Source organism: Patella vulgata, chromosome 1 (genome assembly GCF_932274485.2).
Source record: "Patella vulgata chromosome 1, xgPatVulg1.2, whole genome shotgun sequence".
Lineage (NCBI taxonomy): Eukaryota > Metazoa > Mollusca > Gastropoda > Patellidae > Patella > Patella vulgata.
The window spans coordinates 49,184,796-49,208,952 of NC_065879.2; the positions used below are offsets into that span (position 1 = coordinate 49,184,796).

At 34.3% G+C, this 24,157-nt stretch overlaps 2 protein-coding genes across 2 annotated transcripts in view; one reads left to right on the plus strand and one right to left on the minus strand.

Moving 5' to 3' along the window:
• Positions 1-4,792: 4,792 nt before the first annotated feature.
• Positions 4,793-6,943, minus strand: LOC130010874 (dolichyl-phosphate beta-glucosyltransferase-like). The gene has a single exon (XM_056099040.1). The coding sequence runs from the start codon at positions 6,813-6,815 to the stop codon at positions 5,841-5,843; it is 975 nt and encodes a 324-aa protein (XP_055955015.1). The 5' UTR covers positions 6,816-6,943; the 3' UTR covers positions 4,793-5,840.
• A 356-nt stretch (positions 6,944-7,299) lies between these two features.
• LOC130010735 (cullin-3-like) overlaps positions 7,300-24,157 on the plus strand; it is a 145,661-nt gene continuing 128,803 nt past the window's right edge. Inside the window, exons 1-3 of the mRNA XM_056098723.1 lie at positions 7,300-7,576; positions 9,017-9,214; positions 10,627-10,901. Coding sequence (XP_055954698.1) covers positions 7,508-7,576; positions 9,017-9,214; positions 10,627-10,901 — 542 coding nt within the window. The 5' untranslated portion in view covers positions 7,300-7,507. The remainder of the gene's footprint in view (positions 7,577-9,016; positions 9,215-10,626; positions 10,902-24,157) is intronic.

Genomic DNA, 24,157 nt, shown 5'->3' on the forward strand with positions numbered 1-24,157 from the left:
CACAAAAATGCAACATGGCATACGTGATCAAGATTATTTAGTTTTGATGAAATCTGCATGTGCATTAAAAAGGGGAAAATGCTTTTAAAAACAAAATTGCAGTAAGCTTATCCCTAATATTAATTAATTGCACGTTTATCTTTTTCAAAAGCATCAAGCAATCAAACTGATTATCAACTATACAGTAAGTTTCATCACTCTCTATCAGATAGAATCAACCTAACGAACATCAACATCAAGTTTAAACTTTCTACCTCAGAGTTGTTATGTTCCAAAGTCTTGAACAACCCTCAGGAGAAAATGTTCATTATCGAACTTAGTCAAGGTATTCATGTGATGAAACTATACACCAATTTTCATCACTCTTACTTAATTAGAACTGAAGTTATCGTGTACCAAAGCATCAGCCAATCAAATTGCTTATCTCTGCTTACCCTTAGCAGAAAATGCTCATCTTCGAACTCCACCAAGGCATCAACCTAAAAAAAACTACCTACACCAAGTTTGAAAATTCTAGCTCAATTAGAAGGAGAGTTATTGTGTCCCAAAGTCTCGACCAATCAAATTGCTTATCGCTCTGTTTACCATCAGCAGAAAATGTTCATTACCAAACTTAGTCAAGGTATTCAAAAGCTAATATCTTGGTTCAAAGTGGAGCAATTTGACTGAAATTTTCAGCATATTCTATTTACGTTATCTATTTTTATACGCCCACATTTTCATGTGGATGTATTATGCTGTCGCCCCTGTCCATCATCAATTTATCCGATTTTGACGAAACTTAAAATGTAGATCTATCTCCCAAAGATCTGTTCCTTTCGATATTGGCATGTATCGGACCATAACTTCATGGATTATGGCCCTAGAGGTCATAATTTTTTTTATCCGATTTTAAAAACTGTTTAAACATCTCACCATTCCACCATAATGAAGGTTGAATTCGAATTTCGGGAAAATCGAAACAAAACTGCCCAACAAAATGGCCTCTCTTTGTATGCAAATTGTGTAAAGTATGTAATACGAAGGTTGTGGACCCTCTAGAGGTCACAATTTTTATCCAATTTTGATGAAATTTAAAATATATCTTTATATCCCCAAGATCTCGGTCTCTTTCAATATTTGTGCATTTCAGACCATAACTTTCTGGATTATGGCCCCAATTGTACAAAAAATCGCTTTTGTTTTTAGCTTGTTCTCTATCCATCTCTTGCAAAATGTGGGTGCATCTTGCCTGGCAACAGCTGGTTTAACTATTATAGCGAGAACTGTCAACTCTTTATCTAATCTCCCATAATGCCCCTTTAAAACAACTAAAATTTATATAAAGGGCTATAATTTAGTTGAAATAAGGCAAATAATTTTTAGTAAATTCTAACCGGGCCAGATGTTTGTCTCAAAATCAATTATAGTGTTGAGTCAAGGTTAAACCTTCTCTCCACCCTAACTGGTTTGTTATAGTTGTTAATTCCTTTCAATTTTCATACCATCTGCATAAAGGTTATAGAATTTTCTGGCAGCAAAACCTGGTGCACACTAGGCGATATCTTAAAGCTACAATTTCATATTTTTAAGTTATATTTTAAAATTAATTAAAATAAAGCCTTAAAATAGATGGTATCCATAAACCGTCCTACCTTGTTAAAGAATAATCCTATAATTCACTATTGCCAGCTGAGAAATTGGCAAAAATATCATTTTCAACTTCAAATTCAAATTCCAACATTTGAAGGTAGCTAATGAATGGAAGCAATAGGAAAACAAGTGAGGTAATTGTGTTATTATTTCCTGTGTCAATGATTTTTAAGGGTGGGAAATAATGCCCATGGTCGTATAATAGTGAGATGATAACCTATTGAGCAAAAGACATAGAAATAATTATGTTTTGACTTTCTTAGAAAATATGAAATCATCGCTTTAAGCGACGAGTTTTGCAACAGATATTTTGCTATTTAAGTGGAGTGAGCACACCCATGACGATTTTGCCGATCACACAAAATAACATTTACAGTTCCCACGTTTAATTAGTGCCTAAATTGCAAGCTTAAATTCAATAAGTCAGGCCTAATTTAAAGTACCCAAGCCACTTATATGCAGCAGAAACAAAATCAAGAGAAACCTGTTGCGTGTTTATGTCACATGAGAAAAATTACCAAAAGATTAGTTTAGTAGGTGATTTGATCGCCTTAATTTAATTATTGCTCATCGATTTGTTGCCGACGAAGCGACGACTTAAGCAATCAATCATATCAAACATGTCAGATCAAAAAATCGCCAGCAATTGGGTGCGTAGACTATGCAATTTTTAGATTTTTCATCTTGGGCAACAGAAATCACCTATAAGAATTCTATGAAAGTTATTTTTGAAACATGAAATGGCAAAAATGTGGGTCTCTTGTAAAAAAATAACCTGTTCTTAAGCAAATAACCTATATGTATCTAGTTGTTGATGTGCAATAGTGGTATAAAAAACACTGTAAATATTCAATCATAATAAAATATATTATATTGTCTCAAGTCTGGCAGCTTAATTTCAAGTTCACAAGAGTTAAGGTGACAAAAATATAAACCAAAAGAAACTGCTTCCAATACTTCCATACAAAAGTATATCAATTTATTTTTAGCTGTGTGAATATTTCAAATTGGAAGTGGTGTCAAATGGCCACAAACATTCTCAGTGGTTTAAATAAGATAAACTTCTTTGATTTAGGTCATAATAAAGCATTGAATGGGCTAATCTGATGGAGCGAGCTCTACAATAAACTTTTTGTTTTAAAAGAAGAAGCTGAAGTCAGCTTGTTCGTTAATTTTAGTTTAATTTATGGCTTACTCTGTCGACAGTAGAAAGCAAAATCCATTTTATCTCAACATTGACTTTATCAAAGACAAGTTGTCAATTGACCTACAAAAATCAACATACAAAATTGAATGAAATTGATAATTAAATTTTTGACGCAAATCAGAGAGGTTGACCGTTTTTTGTTGTTTTTTTTTAAACACACAAAAATGCAACATGGCATACGTGATAAAGATTATTTAGTTTTGATGAAATCTGCATGTGCATTAAAAAGGGGAAAATGCTTTTAAAAACAAAATTGCAGTAAGCTTATCCCTAATATTAATTAATTGCACGTTTATCTTTCTCAAAAGCATCGAGCAATCAAACTGATTATTAACTATACAGTAAGTTTCATCACTCTCTATCAGATAGAATCAACCTAATGAACATCAACATCAAGTTTAAACTTTCTACCTCAGAGTTGTTATGTTCCAAAGTCTTGAACAACCCTCAGGAGAAAATGTTCATTATCGAACTAAGTCAAGGTATTCATGTGATGAAACTACACACCAATTTTCATCACTCTTACTTAATTAGAAGTGAAGTTATCGTGTACCAAAGCATCAGCCAATCAAATTGCTTATCTCTGCTTACCCTAAGCAGAAAATGTTCATCTTCGAACTCCACCAAGGCATCGACCTAAAAAAACCACCTACACCAAGTTTGAAAATTCTAGCTCAATTAGGAGAGTTATTGTGTCCCAAAGTCTCGACCAATCAAATTGCTTATCGCTCTGCTTACCATCAGCAGAAAATGTTCATTACCAAACTTAGTCAAGGTATTGATGTGATGAAACTATACACCAAGTTTCATCACTCTCACTTAATTAGAACTAAAGTTATCGTGTTCCAAAGCATTAACCAATCAAATTGCTTATCTCTGCTTACCCTAAGCAGAAAATGCTCATCTTCGAACTCCATCAAGGCATCGACCTAATAAACACCTACACCAAGTTTGAAAATTCTAGCTCAATTAGGAGTGTTATTGTGTCCCAAAGACTCGACCAATCAAATTGCTTATTGCACTGCTTATCCTGAGCAGAAAATGTTCATTATCGAACTTAGTCAACGTATTGAAGTGATGAAACTATACACCAAGTTTCATCATTCTCACTAATTATAATTAAAGTTATCGTGTCCCAAAGCATCAACCAATCAAATTACTTATCTCAGCTTACCCTAAGCAGAAAAATTTTAATGCTCATCTTCGAACTCCATCAAGGCATCGACCTAATAAACACCTACACCAAGTTCGAAAATTCTAGGTCAATTAGGAGAGTTATTGTGTCCCAAAGCCTCGACCAATCAAATTGCTTATTGCACTGCTTATCCTGAGCAGAAATTTTCATTATCGAACTTAGTCAACGTATTGATGTGATGAAATTATACACCAAGTTTGATCACTCTCACTTAATTAGAACTAAAGTTATCGTGTCCCAAAGCATCAACCAGTCAAATTGCTTATCTCTGCTTACCCTAAGCTCAAAATGGTCATCTTCGAACTCCATCAAGGTATCAACCTAATAAACACCTACACCAAGTTTGAACATTCTAGCTCAATTAGAAGGAGAGTTAGTTCATCCAGATTTTCCGGCGTGGTTCTCCCTTGTCAGTGATGCAGGACGGAGGGGCTGACGAAAAACCGAGGTCCCGTGTACACATTGGCATGCACGTAAAAGATCCCTTGGCAGTTGGAATTCGATATAAGAGTAGGCCGTAGTGCCGCTGTCCGGGCAAAATTTCCCTCATAGCACACTGTATGGCGTATGCCCGTCTTCATTAGCCCAGGTTAGGAGCAGAACAGTAGGACGTTAAACTCCATTTCATTTCATTTCATTTCAGAAGGAGAGTTACTGGGTCCCAAAAAGTGTGACGGACAGACATATGGACAATTAGTCAATAGTTGTCCTTTTTTTTTTTCAAATACACATGTATGAATTAATATACAAAACATGCAACACTTCTAGAATAAAGCTTTTATTTCATATCAAAACACTCACATGCCATTGCTGTCTGAGAAATAAACTCTTAATAATATTGCAATGTCATCATGAGCTGACTCTGAAACAGCTTGTAATATTGAAACAGTGATATTGGAAATCCAGGCTGCTGATCTTGTGTATACATCTGCTTAAACAGACTTCTTTCAAAGTTTCGGAATGGTCTTTTGACTTTGTTTTAAACATCAGAGGGTAAATTTTGAAAATAAAAAAAAAAATAATAATGGTCTGGTAGAAGCTGGGCAGACAAGGCCGATTACCTACTAATTTATTTAGAGTGGCCTATTTGTATTTTTATGTTCAATTACTCCATACTCCTAGGTGAAGTATAGCCTAATGATTACCTAAAAATAAATATAGTTATATTAATGTATATCCCATGAAACCAATGCAATATAAATATTAAATAGTGAGACCTCAGTTGACATCTTCAATAACTGTTGGTCCATTGCTTAAAATACATGTATGTGCCTATACATATTTTAAAGTAGCTAAGTCTCTAACTCAGTATCATCCAAAGTCTTCGACATCGAAAACACGAATTATTTGTCAATTTAAATCAACATTGGTGTTGTTATCGCATCTTGAAAAGATGGGCTTCTGATATCCAATATTTAAGACAACATAAACATTTTACCATTGGTACACGATTTGTGTACCATAATGGGTTTCAGTGCCATTTGTAATAGGGAACTCGAAGAACGAGGCTAGACATATAATTCCACAAGTCATGTCAATCGGTGAAGCCATATTCTTATCTGGCGAGCACGCGCAATAAATACTATCGGTGTCGACTGGAACAACCAGGCGCTAGAGATAGCCATTCGATTGACACTTCTGGCGTATATTTCGCCGAACATAACTGATTTGAAATTAAGAGTAAAAACGGAAAAGATTGAATGTAAATCAGTTTATATACATTCATATTACATTATTATATGTGTTGCAACCCATTTGTGTCAATTTCTAGGTCCCTAATATTAGCGATTTAGCTCCTTTAAGCGTTTATTCCATGGATTTTAAATCTCGAATTTTCCAGGCACCTATTAAATATCGTAATCTTATTAATAAAATGTCTAGTCCCATTTCTATCCAACTCAATACAGGCACCATCTTTGATCCTTCAATTTCTTCCCATTTTACAGCTACTTCACCGATTGGCACCCTAAAAAACTGAGCCAGATATAATAAATCAACATCAAATGCCCATCGATTAACATGTAAGTTAGAAAATAAAACATCAGCCGCCTGTCTTGATAAAAGCTTAAAGCCACATTGAGTGTCTCTAACCCCACGAACACATAAAAAAGAGACGAGGAAATGAAAACCATGCATTAGGAATGTACGAATAATTGATCGATGTGCAATAGACTCTTCTTCTAAATGAGCTCTTGATCCACAAACAACTGCCAAACCATTTTCACAAATTTTTTTCAATTCTTCTTCTAATTTTTCTACATCCGAGAATTTACTTGCCCCATCTGCATCTGCGAATAAAAGTATTTTACCCCGTCCAACCAACATGCCCTGACGAACTGCTCCTCCTTTTCCACGATTTTTATTAAGTGTCATAACACGGACTTTGTTGGTTCCATATTTTTGTGAATATTTTAAGCCAACTTTAGATGTTGCGTCCTTGCTACCATCATCAACAATGACTATTTCATAGGTAAATTTTGAGGTTTTCTTTCTATTTTCAAGATATTCTAAAGCTTCGTCTAACATAACTGGCAGTCTCTTCTCTTCATTATAAGCTGGAACGACAATTGTGAGGTCCACTGATGATTCATCTTTTAAACTTGGAAATTTGGTGGATGCCTCCTGGTCTGGGGAGTGATAAAAAGTTTTCTCGGTGCTGTGAAATAATAGACTGGGATACCGTTCAGAGTTGAAATAAATGAAAACAATAGAACCTACAACAACAGTTAGTGCTAACACGACTATATAAAGCATTAATTCACATAAACAACAGAGTGCCATATTGTTTAATTCTTTCACAGAAAATTAACCGGTAGATTCGTGTTAAGATGGACAAACACCTCACTACAACTATTGCAGCAGATTTGTTCGTCTTGATCATCATGCCAAACTACATTTGTGAATTCTTTTCCGTAAGAATTTCAGTCTGGACAAAGGATTCTGAAATATTAACTACGTCCTGTAAATCAAGACTATTGTTATGGACACGGTAGTGGTTTTCTCTTTATAGGAAGTGGCGTCACAATAATGATTGTGGGAATTTTGTCTGCACTTCTATTAATATAACCTCTAATGACCCTATCAATACGCATCAATTGACATCTCATTAATTGTACCCATATACTTTCGCTAAAGCGTTTAATTATTCTCGTAAATTACTCTACATTGAGGGCTTTATTCATTCACTGTCTTAGTAAATAAATAAAAACAGAACGAGAAATATTTCCTCTAGCGCATTTGGAATTACTTCTCCGTGATACGGCTTAAGATTTCATGGCGATGAGTTCGTGTTATTAAAAGTAATAATTTGATAACAAAAGATGCCATAACAAAGCCCAAGGCAACATTAAGATTAATTTATCTTTTAAGTCATTAGAAAGATGGTTAATCTTCCACTGTAGTGCATTCGATTAAAGCTGTGAATTTATAATAATAGATAATTAGCGCTGAAGTTGAAGTAATCAAAAGCCAAAATGTCGAGTGGATTAGCGAGATCGTCTCAAACTCGTAAGGATACTAAAATGCGTATACGAGCATTTCCTGTAAGTATATTGAATATCTATTTCAGCTTTATTAGCGAGAGAAATTAACGTTACTGTTTAAACAATAGGTCGGTTAGCACATTTATCTATGAATATGTTGACACATCACGACACTTTAAAGGAGCTAAATCGCTAATATTTTGGATCTAGAAATTGACACAAATGCCCAAATGCCCAAATGGGTCGCAACGTATATAATGTAATGTGAATGTATATAAACTGATTTACATTCTGTTTTTACTGCAATTTCTAATCAGTTATATTCGGCGAAATACGCCAGAAGTCTCAATCCAATGGCAATCTGTAGCGTCTGGTTATTCCACTCTATACCGATCTAGCCTTTTTCTACGAGACCCTTGTTAAAAATGGCGCTGAAATGCACCATGGTACACGATTTGCGTACCAACGGTAAAACGTTTATTTTGTCTTAATTATTGGATATAGAAGCCCATCTCTTCCCCCGTAAGATCACAACATCAATGTTAATTTAAATTAACAAATAATTTGTGTTTTCAATTTCGAAGACTTGGATGATACTGAGTTAGAGACTTAGCTACTTTAAGTTTAAGTAAAAATTGATATGACCCCAACATTGGACTGGATTTCACCCCAAAACAAACTAAAACTTATTTTTTTCGTATCAGACGTCACTGTGTAGAATATCAAATTTAATTATCTATAAGTAAGTTCAGGGCCTAGATCTATGGTGTACTGTATGATTGAGCCAATTCTTCACGTTTAGATTTACTAACTGAAATTTCTGTTCATTTTCCCATTTGAAAACAGTTGATATTATTATTATATAGAGGATATTTGTCGTCTTAGAGTGAATAACATAAATGTTTTCTTGCTTAGAGATGAAATAAAATATGTTATTCACGACAAAACGACAAATGTTCTATTTATTTTATGATTTTACAATCATTTTAGGTAAAAACAACTAGCCAGTGGAATAACACTTTTATTTCACTGATAAAACGCGGTATTCCACTACTGATCATAAAATAAAATCTCCTATTTATAGAACATAGTAGTAGTAGTCCTACACTGAGGTTGTTGGTAGGATATGGACTAAAAAGCATGATATTACAGATTATGGTTATCTAAACCAATATGCAATAAATGTCACCTGATTCTAATGAGATTTTCTCCAAGAAAAATTTGAGAATGTCTCTATTAGAAGAATCATAAAAGAAAATTATTATCTTCCATGAACAGGAACTTTAGCTTAGGAATATAGCCTAATACAAAATCCTGATTTGTGAATAGTCACTCGGCCTAATATGAATTTATTATAATCTTTATAAATTGTATTTTCTTAATCCATACACATGGAAATTGTGCCATGTTAATCCCAGAACAAATTTTGTAATAGCTTACAGCTAGAAGAATTTAATAAGACCATGAATACTAATTTTAGATTTTATGTTTTCTTTTCAGATGACTATGGATGAAAAATATGTAAACAATATTTGGGCTCTATTAAAAAATGCTATTCAAGAAATCCAGAAGAAAAACAACAGTGGTTTGAGTTTTGAGGAGTTATATAGAAATGCTTATACCATGGTTTTACATAAACATGGAGAAAAGCTGTACACAGGTCTTAGAGAGGTCGTTACTGATCATCTTATTAATAAGGTATATCAATATTACCTGTATTTAATTAGTCTCATTTTCTCCTAAGATGTCAGATAAACTGCACGGTGTTGGGTATGGACAGTTTATTATTTTACTAATTTGTATAAATGTATCCGACTTTGTCTTGAAGATAATTAAGTATTTAATTTGGAATTAAGATATCCTTTAAATATTCTTGTAACGTACAGTAATGTACATTTACAATTAATATATTTACAATATATTTATGATTTGATAATTTAAGCAAGAAAATAGGTCATACATGTACACACTGAAAATACAAAGGTAAATTTTTCCACTACAGGGCCCATGGCATGTGTAGGGCAATGTAGGCTACATGTAGTGCTAGGTAGGGTTGTACGATATTGCAAAAAGGGACGATATCGATATTGGCATTTTTTTCAATGATATAGTTAAATATCGCGACATTTAATAATAATCTCACTTTTCTATTAAATAAATTAAATATAAATGCATTAAAGCTGACTACAGTGTGAGTAAGAATTGTGGGTAAGAATTGCTTTATTCATATACTTTAAACTTTGCTTTTTTTATAATATGTATTTATTAAAATGAACAAAACAACATCCTTTTGGATAAAAATTAAATACAACCGCTGGTGTTTAAAAAGCGTCTGCTTGTGACCTTGTGTAAGAAAATTCTCAAATATCACGTGCAGCGGAAGTATGTAGATCCGGTCTTCAAGTCTTGTATTGTAAGTCCAAACAGTTTAACAAATACTAAATGATCCGGACTATCTTCCATTCAAGCATTCGATTGGCTGTGGTATTCCTGGCCTAACGCAGTAACAGTGACAGTAATCTATTTATAGATCGTTTTATTCTTGCTTTCAGAAATTAAGTTTTGTAAAGTTTTCTAAAATATATTCGTTTTTTAAAAATATGACAACCTATTTATAGCCTGGTAATTAGCTGCGGTAGTGGGAAATTACAGGCGTTTAGTAGGCCTAAGTTTTACATGTAGTAACAACTGACAATTTATTGTCAACTAAAAACAAAGTAAAAGTAACGCATACACGATGCAGTGAAAAACAGCTGCGGACACTGCGCAAGTGTTTTCAACATTTAACGATTCTCAAAACATTATAGTTTATTGTCGTTGGCTAATTTCCACTGCTGTATAGTGTATTAATTATCTATTTTTATGATAATATTTTTCGATATTTGAAGTTTTTGGCGATATTTGATAAACCACTATATCGACGATTTTTGGCCAAATGATATCGTAGTTGGGTCTGAAAATACCATATCGTGATAAATGACTATATCGAGAATATCGTATAGCCCTAGTGCTAGGACAAACTGATCTGGACACATGAAAAATACATTGGTTTACTTTTCAAATAGAAATCATGAAAGTTGAATCAGGTTTTTGTCTTTATCTGTTTTCAGGTTCGAGATGACGTACTTGCTGCTCTAAATAATAACTTTCTTCAAACATTAAACAATGCATGGAACGATCATCAAACGTCAATGGTGATGATCCGTGATATATTAATGTACATGGATCGTGTGTATGTACAACAGAATAGTGTAGACAATGTATATAATTTGGGTTTGATCATATTCCGAGATCAAGTAGTACGTAATCCTATCATCCGAGATCATTTAAGGACTACTTTATTAGAAATGGTGGCAAAAGAAAGAAGAGGAGAAGTTGTAGATAGGTTTGTAACCTCTTTAAATATCTATCTTGATTAAAACGGCATTAGGTAAGATTAGATAAAGACCTGACAGTTCTCGTTATAATAGTTAAAAAATAGATAATGAAAAGAGAATATGCTGAACCTTTCAGTCAAATTACTTCACCCTGAGCCTAGATACCGGCAATATAATTATAGCCTAGGCTTGATTGTCATTACTACCATTATTACGATAATAAACTAAGTCTTGATTATCCATTTTTATGGTAACCGCATCGACCACAAAACTTATTTAAAATAGATGTATGAAGTTGAAACCGTAGTAGGGTCATTCCATATCAACTGGACCAATAGTGGGAGCATGACCTCCTCCCAAAAAATTATAAAGAATATATGTATATGGCATGGATGTCATTAGAAGTCGGCAACCGGCAAATTTCGGGGGGGGGGGGCGGGTTGGATGGCTCAATGGTTAGCATGCACGCGCTGTATCATAAAGTCTGTCATTGAGTCAACTGGCGTGGTTTCGAATCCCCGGTTGTACGTGACAAGGAGTAGGGTCGCCTGTCCAACCTCGTGGGTTTTCTCCGGGTCCCCCGGTTTCCTCCCACTGCTAAAGACCCCTAGGCGCAAGCGAATTATTGAAATAAAATTAAACCATATGTTAGTCCCGAAATGACCTAGTTTGTGTCGAGTGGACGTTAAACCCCATTTCTCTCTCTCTCGGCAAATTTCGCCGTTTACATTAGGCCAATTTCCGGCTACTTTTCAGCTAAAAAAGATCAGCAATTTAATTTTAATAAAATAATTTGGCATTATATTAATTGAAACTAATTTAATTCCTAAACGCAAAGCACACAGACGTATCAACTAACCAGTTTTTCTGTGATACTCAAAGATTTACGACCTTTCTCCCGATCTCCCGCACGGAAGACTATTTCTCACGGGAAATGTTCATAATTATGCCAATGCTAGTTTTACTTTCTAAAAGAGAGGTAACCCCCTTACTTCCGTTGTATAAAACAACCTCATGTCTCATGATTCTTATAAGTATATTGTAATCAATAGGTACATGAGCGTACCTAATAAAATAGAGACCTGTACTGACTGTAATAGGTTCGTTCCCTTACTGTCATTTTTCCTCATGGCTAGTAGTAAACGTTTATACGATTTTGACAGTTCTCCCGTGAACAGAAAACGTTTCACACTACGTGACTTGAGTGTGAAATCGGAAGCCATTGGCATTGAGTGATTGACTGAAATTTAGCTGACTTTCAATCTGCGATTTTAGATTACTTTTTCGTTTAAATATATTACTAGCGGTTGTATTATAATGCTTTGATATCGATCTCAATATACGAAAATAGCCGGACTCAAAAGTTATAGAAATATAAGTGCTATTACTGTTTATCTGGGAGGCACTTGCGGGAAAATAAAACTCTGATGTCACGTTTTCATGGATTTTCATTCACGCGATTACACCCATAATTAGAAAACGGGATTTATCGGTTTTGCAGACTGAGATTTGCTAATTCCGAATAAATGCAGCCTGCCTTTTATCTGGTATCATGAAGATTAAAAATATTTTATATATTTTCTAAATTGTTACGATTTTATAAGTTTTAGCAAAACCTAAACTAATATTCACAGATTTCAGTTTTAAAATTGGTAGACGTGCAATTCTATAAATAAGGCTTATCTTAAGACTTTACTCAGATATGACTGAAAAGCACTTATTTGGATTATTAAAGTTTTTTTTGGATAGATTTTTTATGTATATTTTCACCAAATGTTTTAAAAAAAACTTTCTGTCATTTAAAATATTGACCCGAAATGCACCTAACGCCATAACACACTCCCCACCCTTCGGTTTGCCCGCAGATTCAGGCCTGAGGCCCTAAACATTTGCTGCCCCTTACTTCAGCAAAATTTCCTGTTACTTGAAAAGTTAGTGACATCCCTGGTATATGGCCTTAAACTAACAAATACGAAATTTTACCTCCCTTTGAAATTAGGGTGCTGGAACAGATCATAAATTCAGTTACAGTAAACCTCGCATAAGTCGGATCTTCACCTAACTCGGATAAAATCGTTTGGATCCTTTGCATTGATGGGATTTCAAAATTTTTCTTGTCGGACATTTTACCGAAAATAAAGGGGCATAACTCTTATCGTTACTTAAGCAGCGAATTCGTACCACAATTAAAAGTCACATGTCAAAATATTCAAATCCCGTACGTAATAAAAATAGGTGAACCTCGCTATTTTTCATATTTAATTTCCGTACAGTATTCAATTCATACCACAATTAAAAATCACATGTCAACAAAATATTCAAATCCCGTACGTAATAAAAATTGGTGACCTCGCTATTTTTCACACTTAATTCCCGTACGGCATTCAAATTTATGTCAGTAAATGTCCTACAAAATTAAGCATTTTCGTAATATGTTGAATGAAAGCTTGCCGATCCTGCTTCGGCATCAAATTCACAACCATAATATAGAATTACGTGTCTTCGTTTATACGGCAGCAAATGAATGCAGAACCTCTGAAATAGTTAAATCACTTGTAAACAGGCATAGCTAACTTCAGCGAATAACACTCTTTCATAGTCACGACAAAGTGACAGGCATCATAGGCAACACAGCAGAATGATTGACATGCTTCTTAATTCCCGCCTACAAATACGTTAGAATTTCTGCTCATATAGCTATTGGTAGCTCCTCCCCTTTTTGTTATTTTGCTGGGTGCTGTATAGCATCAACCAACTTCAGCGTACGGCGTACTAGTCTCGGTCACCCAGAAACTCCTAGTCTTCAACATATTCGTAGAATATTTTTCTGGATAATAGAGACTAATAGCCTACGTGACTCACATCACACGACTTCATAGTAAGCACTGCCTAATAATATTATGTTAAGCAATATTCGTGCCGCGCTCGAGATCAAGGGAAAGTGCCACTGTGGATGAGAATTTCTATATGGATTCTTAAAAGACGTAAAAGATATCGAAGACAAAATGACTGTCCATTGATTTAGGGTGTTATTTACTCTTACGATATGGCTCACATCAATGCGATTAAGATGCCCGACATTTGAGAAACCACGAGGTAAACAGGTGGATTGAAATTTTAATCATTCTTATTGAATTGATGAATAGTCAGACAAAAGGAAAACAATGACTTCTGTTTAAGATTAGATTGATGAATTGTCCGACAAAGGATTAAGTCAGTCAATCCAGGCAGATTAAGTAGTTTATTAAGGTAGGTTTATAGACGGTATAACACGATAAATACGTTGATCACTTAATTACCTAATAAACCCAGCGTATTATTGACGATAATCGGGTTGAGTGGTAGTTATACACTCAGTAAACTATATTAATTTCAGAATTTTGAATATTATTCACCATGTCTTGATGTCCGATTAGGCATATTCCCGGTCGGACAATCTTGGGTGTTTGGAAAAAAGATTCGGACAAGTCCGGAATATACGGGCAAAATCCCATCACTGATCCTTTGATCCTGCAAGTTTTTCTTATTAAATATCAGCACGTAAGTTGGATTTCCTAAATCAGATCTTTGCTTAACTTGGATCAAAATGTTTGGTCCATTTGATCTAATTCCGGCTTTTTTCCTTTGCCTAAGTCAGATCAGCAGTATGTTCACAACATGCTGTTAAAAATACGACCTGGCTGATGCCATTGAAATCCAAATACAGGGCAGCGCACAAATTTGCGCAACTCGGCCATATAAGATGAAACGAAATTGGAATTTTTGAAAAAATTTGATAGTAATTAGGCTAGGCAAAGCAATAATTGACTGAAGTTTCTCAGCTTTTCAACGATTCTAATTTTTCCCCACATCTAGACCTCAATTTTTAGCAGAAGGGGACAGATATTTAACAGTATGTTGTGTTGCACATACTGACTCTAGCGAGGTAAGCAAGGCCTTATTTTCTCATTAAAATGTTCCTTTACATTGTTCAGGCATTCACAGAGACTGACACACAACCGTTTAGCAGTAAAAAGTTGCCCAGTAAAATTGACTGGGAACCGATTTTATTTCGACAAGGATTCAATAGAACGGTTCCTGAACGTACAGGGCGATAATGAGACCTACGTTCAGAGCTGAACTAGGTCTTTGGCTAACTCGGATCTTCGTGTAACTCGGATAAAATTGATCAGTTCATTTAGGTCCGACTTATGCAAAGTTTACTGTATTTTTTTCAGGTTTTCAGGCGCTTTAAACTCACATTTCTAATACGAGTAGAACTCTGTAATTTTGTAATCTAAGAAGACAGCTTTTGGTGTAGTCCACAAATTTAGCATCACACTCAATGTCCAATGCATACTTTTCAAGCCACTATGTGGCAAAATGTGGAACAAATGAACTATTCACTTTTATTTTCAGGACTTCCACAGCCTCTGGCAAAGTCACTATTGTATACACAAACTCCAAAATTGGCATAGTTAATGTCAGTTTGTCTTTTATCAATTTACAAAAGATTCTGAGTTGAAGGGATATACTTTTCCAAATACATGTATTCAGTCTCGAAATTCAATACACAATGAAAAGGTACAAAATATACCCATTTTCACCTTCAATTTTGGCCATGTGGGACAGATGTTGAAATTCTGCAAAAGATTGATAATGAAATTTCATTTATCCTACTATAACATACATTAAGGTCCATCTTGTGTATTCGATGGCTTATATTTTTAATCGGCACTTGGCTATTATCAGTATTGTTGACTTTGCACGTTGATTTTAAAATAACTTCTAAATGACCTATACGCCTCAAATGTGTCTATTTAGAGTGACTTATTGCGTAGATTAGAAATATGTAACCATTTTGGATGTACATTGTATTGTTCTAATTTTATTTTTGGGGGTCGGATGGTCGAATGGTTAGCACGTGTGCGCTGTATCATAAGGCCTATCATTGAGTCAATTGGCGTAGTTACGAATCCCCGGTTGTACGTGACAAGGAGTAGGATTGCCTGTCCAACCTAGTGGGTTTATTGAAATAAAATTAAACCATATATGTTAGTCCCAAAATGACCTAGTCTGTGTCAAGTGGGCATAAAACCCCATTTCTCTCTAATTTTATTTTGCCTCCAAAATGAGTACAAAATGGTGAATACGCTTCACGAATTGGAATATTGGGCTTTGGCAATCAGATTAAAATTATTTCTGAAAGACTTAGACCGCTCAAATTTGTCATTTTAGATCAACTCTTAACATAGAAAAAGAATAAAGACTCTTGGGATCCAGGGAGTATTGTTTCAATTTAGTTTTGCTTTAAAAACTTGTTTTGTCTGCTTAGAAAGTAAAGGCCTAACTTAAAGGGATATTCCCGGATGGATTTTGGACAATAAAACTGCTTAATTTTGTGAAAAGCCCTTAATAACCTCTAACTTGGATCCAAGCAACTGCCTCAAGCCATGTGATACGTTTTCAAAAAACTTCAAATCGTCGGTATCGCTCCATGTGTGAAGACTTGTCATGTTTGCATTATACAGTAGTGCCTGGATAACACGCGACTATGTGCAGCGCGTGCGCAGTGACATTTCCATGTTACTTTCAGTTTGTTTATTCTAGTCTGATGACAATGAGTCTTAGCAGTTCATGGCTCTGTGTTGATTACGTTTGATCGTTTTTTTTATACTGTATTCGACATTTATGTGCTAAATATGGATATTATAGACATAACCACAACTTAACACCATTTGTATATGCCGTGGAATTATAGGATGGATTGTTGTTGTTATATTTGCGTGTGATCAAATAGATAGGCCTACTATTACTAAATGGCTTGACTTCACCTGACATATTGTATACTAAAATACAGAATGGATTCTTTGTAATTTGGAAGATAGAATGGCTTATAGTGATAGTAACTGTAGCCCCCTATTTATAAAAGGAATGGCTGGTAATTTTTGTCAATTGAAAAACTGTCATTCAAAATGGTTGAGAAGTGTGTAAACTGTACGTAGAGTAGGGCAGTGAAGAACAACCAACAGCAATGGCATGTAGCAAGAGTGATCAGTGGACACGCAGGACTTGTGATACGAGTATGTCTTCATTCTTTATGAAATTTTTTGACCAAACTAAAAACTACCAAATAATAAAGACTATTTTTTGTTGAAAGTAATTATGTACTGCAATGTGTATATTTGTTTTAAACTCAATGAAATAAATCTATGACTAATTTATAAACCAAATGACAATATCCTTAGAATGTTTTTTGTTGATATTTTCATAAGTTTTGAATGTTTTGTTTTCTTCAGAATTGTCTAGAAAAAGCTATGTAGAGTAGGTGACACATCAAGTGATTCACCATCCACTACTCCCCACTCTATCGATATTTTATGCTTTTTATGGGAAGTAGGTGACACATCAAGTGATTCACCATCCAAAATTCCTACACCACTTTCAAGTTCTGATAATATTAAAAGTTTGCCGGATTTGCCAACACCAGAAAAAGCTACGACTGACCCATCTACAAACACTTCCTCTCCATCAAAACGTAGGAAAACTGTGCACAGATGTGTTGTCTCAAGGCATCCAAGAGATGTCACAGAGACCACAGAAAAAAGGGTGGCAAGGTTGAGATCACAGAGAATTGATGGATTGAAGGTATAAATAACAGTAATTTCTTTACTACAACACTTATGCTGTATTATGCTTATTGTAGATGAAGGGTAGTGTAGCTCCTGTTACAAACCCTGAATGATTTTGTTTAGAGTGCCAATGAAGACAAATAGATAACTGACAAGTCATATCATTTACATTTTTTATGGCATGAAAATATGTATAAAAACAAAATCTTTTAAATTCTTTGGCTGTCATGTGAACTTATTTATTATATAATTACCAAAAAAAAATATATTTCATTACATCAAGATTACATTTAATATTTACAAATGTTAATATCACAGCTAGATGATAAAAAAAGAATGGAATTGCTGGTTGTCATAATAGAGAGACAATTTAACCAGGCTTGAAATTTGCTAGAGACACACAAGTCACGTCTACACCACCAGCGACAAAAAAGCTATGTTATAGACTTTTGCCTAAAAATTGCTTATCTCTAAGACCGGTAAGTAGATATCACTATTTCACTATTTCTTTATGCTTACTTGTTATTTGATAACAACCGAATAATTATCACATCAACAACTGTTTACTCAGAGACTCTTAATATTTACATTCAAGACAAACTCTGTTTACAAAATACCCAAAAAAATATTTGACAATAAACAACTAATAGTTATATAAAACTATTATACATTTTTACATATTTTAACATTTTACTTTCAGGAAATTGATCAGTATTGTTTAGATGAGGGGGTTTAGATCGCATTACAAACAAGAGATGACATTTTGTTAGGGTGCCTGATGACAGCGAACAGAAAAGGTTTCGCCATGCTGTCTACCGTCGGTTTTGGAGGCACGGTTGACTTGGAAGAGATAATCACATAAGTTACATCGAACTGTATAGTCTGCAAATCGGCATAGCCATGAATGAAGGAGCACTGTTCAAAAGACCTACCCAAATTATCAAACAAAACATTCTTTTCTATTAGTTAAAGATACATTATGGAAGATTAGATAAAGAGCTAGCAGTTCTAACTATAATAGTTATAACTAGATGATGTAAATGGAATATGCTGAGAATTTCAGTTAAATTGCTTCACTATAAGCCGAGAAAACCTTAGTTTAAAAATGACTGTAGCCTCGATAATAAACAAAGTCTTGATTATCCATTGTTGCGTTTAATCAACAGTCAGTGAACAGCAGATCAGATTCAAATCCAATGAAAATCGGACACCTTAGGTGACATCAAGAGTTGATTATGATAAATGTCTAATTATACATGTAGTTTATTTAACATTTCAGACGTAAAGAAAGACATGCAATAGGCACATTTACTTCTTGCATAATGCATGTTTAATAAACATTGATGCTATTAAACATATTCCTGTTTTATATTGTGTATTTAATTTTGGTCAGGATATATTATATTCTGTAATATTCTTAAAATTTTGTGGTCTGTCTCTTCACAATATCTTCTAGAGTGGGTGGACTTGTGGGAGCAAGGGATCTTTGTATTCTCGTTGGATCAACTGGGTCTGGATATGATTGCCCCAGATTAAAGGTACCAATGACAACGTTGCCGATTTTTTTGAGTATTTTTCTTTTATATCTGAAAAATAAATAAATTAAAAAGGTTAATGGAAATGGGCATATGTCATGCAGTGTTATATGAGGGAAATTGTCCGAACTGCGAAATTTCAATTGTCAAGAGAACTGTATCATGCTGCTAATGGTATACACATTCCCCCCCCCCCCCCCCCTCTTTTATTGCTGATCTTAGAAAACCAGGATTGATAATGTAGAAAAACTTTCTTGGACCCCAAGGTTCGTGAGCCAGCTCCAAAATCACAGTTTGATTGTACCGAAATGAGACACAATAATTTGACGTTTTCTCATATTTTATAAACAAATTTGATCCATGGTTAAAATTGACCAATTAGTTTCTTACATGACTGTGGGACAGGTCATTTATTAGATATTGTTGAATGTTATTACATAAGTAAGGGGAAAACTAACATAATGTTTCTGTCAGCTCCTTTTAGTGGTTCTTGATTTGTATGCAAATTAAAATCAACTGCTACCAACAAACATTTTGCATGGTAAACCAGTGGACTGCAAAATTGTCAAATAAATTATTATTGTTGGTGGGGAACATCTTTCATTAAATTTAAAAGAGTATTTTTTGAAGAAGGAATGTGAATACTGAATAGTGTCTCCTCTGACCCCAGGGAAGTAACTGCTGGTGTTCCACAGGGCTCTGTTCTCGGACCTTTACTCTTTTTAATATATATAAATAAATTATCGAAAATATAGAATCAAATATAAAACTATTGGCCGACGATACGTCACTTTATGTATCAATCGAAGATCCGACCGTATGCGCGCGTGTTTTAAATTCAGATATTGAGAGAATACATGAATGGTCAAAGAAATGGCTGGTATCCTTTAACCCCCTCACAACTTCAGTTAAGACACGGCACAATTTACCTCACCTTTTTATGGGGTTGGTACAAATTAAAGAAGTAAACTAACATAAACATCTTGGTCTTTTCTTACAGTCTAACGGCAAATGGGATTCGCATGTAAATTCAATCAGTAAAAAAGTGTATAAACTCGTTAACTATTTTCGTTCATTGAAATACTGGTTAAAAAGAAAATCACTCAAAACTATCTACACCTCTTTCATATTACCACATTTTGATTATGGAGATATTATATGGGACGGTTGCACACATCACTTGTCCAATCAGCTTGAACATCTGCAGCTTGACGCACTCCGCACTATCTGCGGGGCTGTAAAAGGAACCAGCCATTCAGATCTGTATAGTGAAACAGGTTTCGTTACCCTTCGTGAGAGACGCAGGCGACATAAGCTAATTTTGATGTACAAAATTTTTAATAATTTAACCCCAGACTATCTCTCTGCTCTTATTCCATCTAGATCTATTTCCTATAATCTTCGTAATAACAACATCCCTGAATTCTATTGCTGAACTTTTCTCTTCTATAACTCTTTCTTTCCCTCTGCAGTCAGACTCTGGAATTCTCTACCTGATACGGTTAAACATTTACCCTCCCTTAGTTCTTTCAAAACATATCTCTCTAAATCTGATACTTTACCTCCAAACTATTTTGATCATGGCTCTAGAAAACATCAAATAATTCATTCCAAACTCCGCCTTAATATGAGCGATTTAAACGGTCACAAATTCCTCAGACATGTTCATCAAAATCCTACTGGTAATTGTGGACATCAATTTGAAGACAGCTATCATTACCTACTAGTTTGCCCCTTGTATTTGGATGAACGACGGATAACAATTGAGACTCTCCCAACACAGCAGAGAAACATAAAAATACTACTTTCTGGATCCTCCGAACTTACCAATGCTACCAACTACTCCATATTTTCAATAGTTCATAATTTCATAGAAATTACAAAACGATTTTAATTTTTAATAGGTTTAATATTATTTCTATGTATGTATGTGTGCATATATATGTATGTATCTGTATATATATATTAAAGTAGATAAAGTACAAGTACTTCTTTGTTTACGGTGGATATATGTATATATGTATATAGAAATACATATGTATGTGTGCGCGTGTATGTATATATAATTATTATTGTTATTATTTAAATACCAATATTATTAGCTAACTTTGAATGCATGTGCAATTGACTGATTGATTGAATATAGTTATATTTATGTATTATATTGTAAATAGTGTACATATTTCCTTTGTTTTATTACTTTACATGTTAAAATTTTTGGGAGAGGGATTATATAGGCTTTGCCTGTTTCCTAATCCTAATATTCAATAAAGAGGGTTTAATGTCCACTCAACACAAACTAGGTCTAACTAGGACTTAAAATACATGGTTCAATTTTATTTCAATAATTCGCTTATGCTTAGGTTTTTAGTGCAATCACACAACTGGACTCAATGACAGTCTAATTCAACGCATAGTGCTGCTGCTCAGGCAAAATTTCCCTTATAGCACACTGTATAGTTTCATTACATCAATACCTTGACTAAGTTCGATAATGAGCATTTTCTGCTCAGGGTAAGCAGAGCGATAAGCAATTTGATTGGCTGAGACTTTGGAACACAATAACTCTCCTTCTAATTGAGCTAAAATGTTCAAACTTGGTGTAGGTGTTTATTAGGCCAATGCCTTGATAGAGTGCGAAGATAAGCATTTTCTGCTGATGGTAAGTAGAGATAAGCAATTTGATTGGTTGATGCTCTGGGACACGATAACTTTAGTTCTAATTAAGTGAGAGTGATGAAACTTGGTGTATAGTTTCATTACATCAATACCTTGACTAAGTTTGATGATGAGAATTATCTGCTTAGGCTAAGGAGCAATAAGCATTTTGATTAGTCAAGACATTGGAACATAACTTCTAATTGAGGTAGAATGTTTAAACTTGATGTAGATGTTCATTAGGTGAATGTCTTTTCTGAGTTCAATGATTAACATTTCGATCTAAAGCTAAGTAGAGATAAGCAATTTCCTTGGTCGATGCTTTGGGACAAGATAACTTTGATTCTATCTGATAGAGAGTGATGAAACTTAGTGTATAGTTGATAATCAGTTTGATTGCTCGATACTTTTGAAAAAAATAGATGTACGATTAATTAATATGTGTCATCTATTTATTTGGGGATTTCGGCGGGATACATCAGCCTCACTGTTGGCTTGTTTTTTGTTTTTTTTCTATCGAACAGAGCCAACATAAACTAACAGAATAAAACTATAGATGGCTTTGTTGAAATCATTCCAATTTCCATCTCGCTACTTCTCCGCATAAATACACACATTCGTCTTTTTCTGTGCTGTGTAACCTCGCATGTACTATTTCTTTCTTCTTTTCTGTGCAGTATCTGTAAGGGTTCGTTCTCTTTGACGCTTTCGAGGGTTATCCATGATGAATTGAACGAAACACCAAACTCCCAACTTTCAGTTTGACCCGAGTGAATCACATTATAGACCGATGTTCCAGTAAACTATAGCGATTGGCTGTGTAAAAATAAACATACCATCAGATTTCTCAAATTATAGCTTACCCCCAACAGGGTGAGTAAATCAAAACTCTCTATTCAATTAAGTTAACAATCGGTATAGAATAGTCGCGATTATCAAGTGGCCAACGAAAAAAACGTCATAAAAATGCTAGTGTCCGGATAAGCGATTTTGACATTCACGACTCAATATTTTGAACTGAACTTTTCAGACAAGGTAAAATACACTATTCCTCTATATTTTGGCGTTTAAATTTCATACGTACACAGAATGTTATATCTTAGGCTCTATGAAATTCGGGAATCGCCCTTTAAGTAGGGCTATGAATGCAAAATTGATTTATTAGTGGATTTATTTACAAATATGCCTATTTGATAAAGCTACATTTAAATAGCATAAAACTGTTTACAGATTGAATATATCTTTATTACAGATCTTTATTAGAAGCCAAGATATGAACATTTATCTTCGGTGAATCGGGGTACTTTTTGTCTAAAATTTTATATAGACTCTTATAGAGAAAGTCTCAAGCAATTTAAAATAGACTGAAAGGTCACAGGGGTCAATGGCACAAAATTCAGGAATTAACAATGGATCAGAAGCACATAATAATGCATAATACCTGGACAAAATATCCGATCTTGCTGAAAATTGGCACAACGCACACCCAACGCACAAAGTATGACAGGAAAAAACAAACATAGGTCGACCACGATGTCGGCCATTTTGAATAAATTAAAAACAAAAAATGCGTAATATTGTTGAAATCGTAACTATTTATATTCAAATTCCTCTTACATTTACAAAATAATAAACAATTAATACAACATCTAACCAAATAAGAATCATGGTGATGCAAATATGCAAATTAGGTGATGTCAGCCATATTTGAATCCAAGATGGCCACCATTATATAATCTAGTATGGAGTTTATATGTGTAACAAAAATAAGTGGTTTATTCATTAAAAATTCTTGAATCAAACCTTACTAAAAAAATAATTGGTTGATATTGGCCATTTTGCAATTCAGGATGGCTGCCACAATTCCAAGATGGCTGCCACCAGCGTCTACAAACTATTTTATCGCAAACCAAAAAAGAAAAAACTGAACAAATGTCATCATCCAACATATCAAACTGAAGCAAATCTAAACAGCAATTCAAAAATAACACTTTTGCACTTCTTAAACCATTATAGTAATAACAGACAAGACAAATATAACTTAGGATTAAAAAGAAATTCAAAAAGTATCATGTTTAAATGTATTTTCTGTGATAGAAAAGTCATGCAATGTTGCATTAGCATTTAGGAATCAAAGGGAGGTAATAGGACAGAGTTCAGTCCCCTTAGACCACAAATGTGATTAATCTGAGAAAAAATCTGTAAGATTCTGAATATTTTATACAAAACTGATCATCTTTGGTGGTTGCTCAGTGAACATGCTAAGTAACATTATAATCATTTAAATTCCATTTTTATACGCCCACATTTTCATGTGGACGTATATTGTCGTCGCCCCTGTCCGTCCGTCCGGACATCCGTCCACAATTGTTTGTGAACAGTTTACAGGTCACAATTTTTATCCGATTTCAATGAAACTTGAAATATAGGTTTATCACCCTAACATCTCGGTTCCTTTCG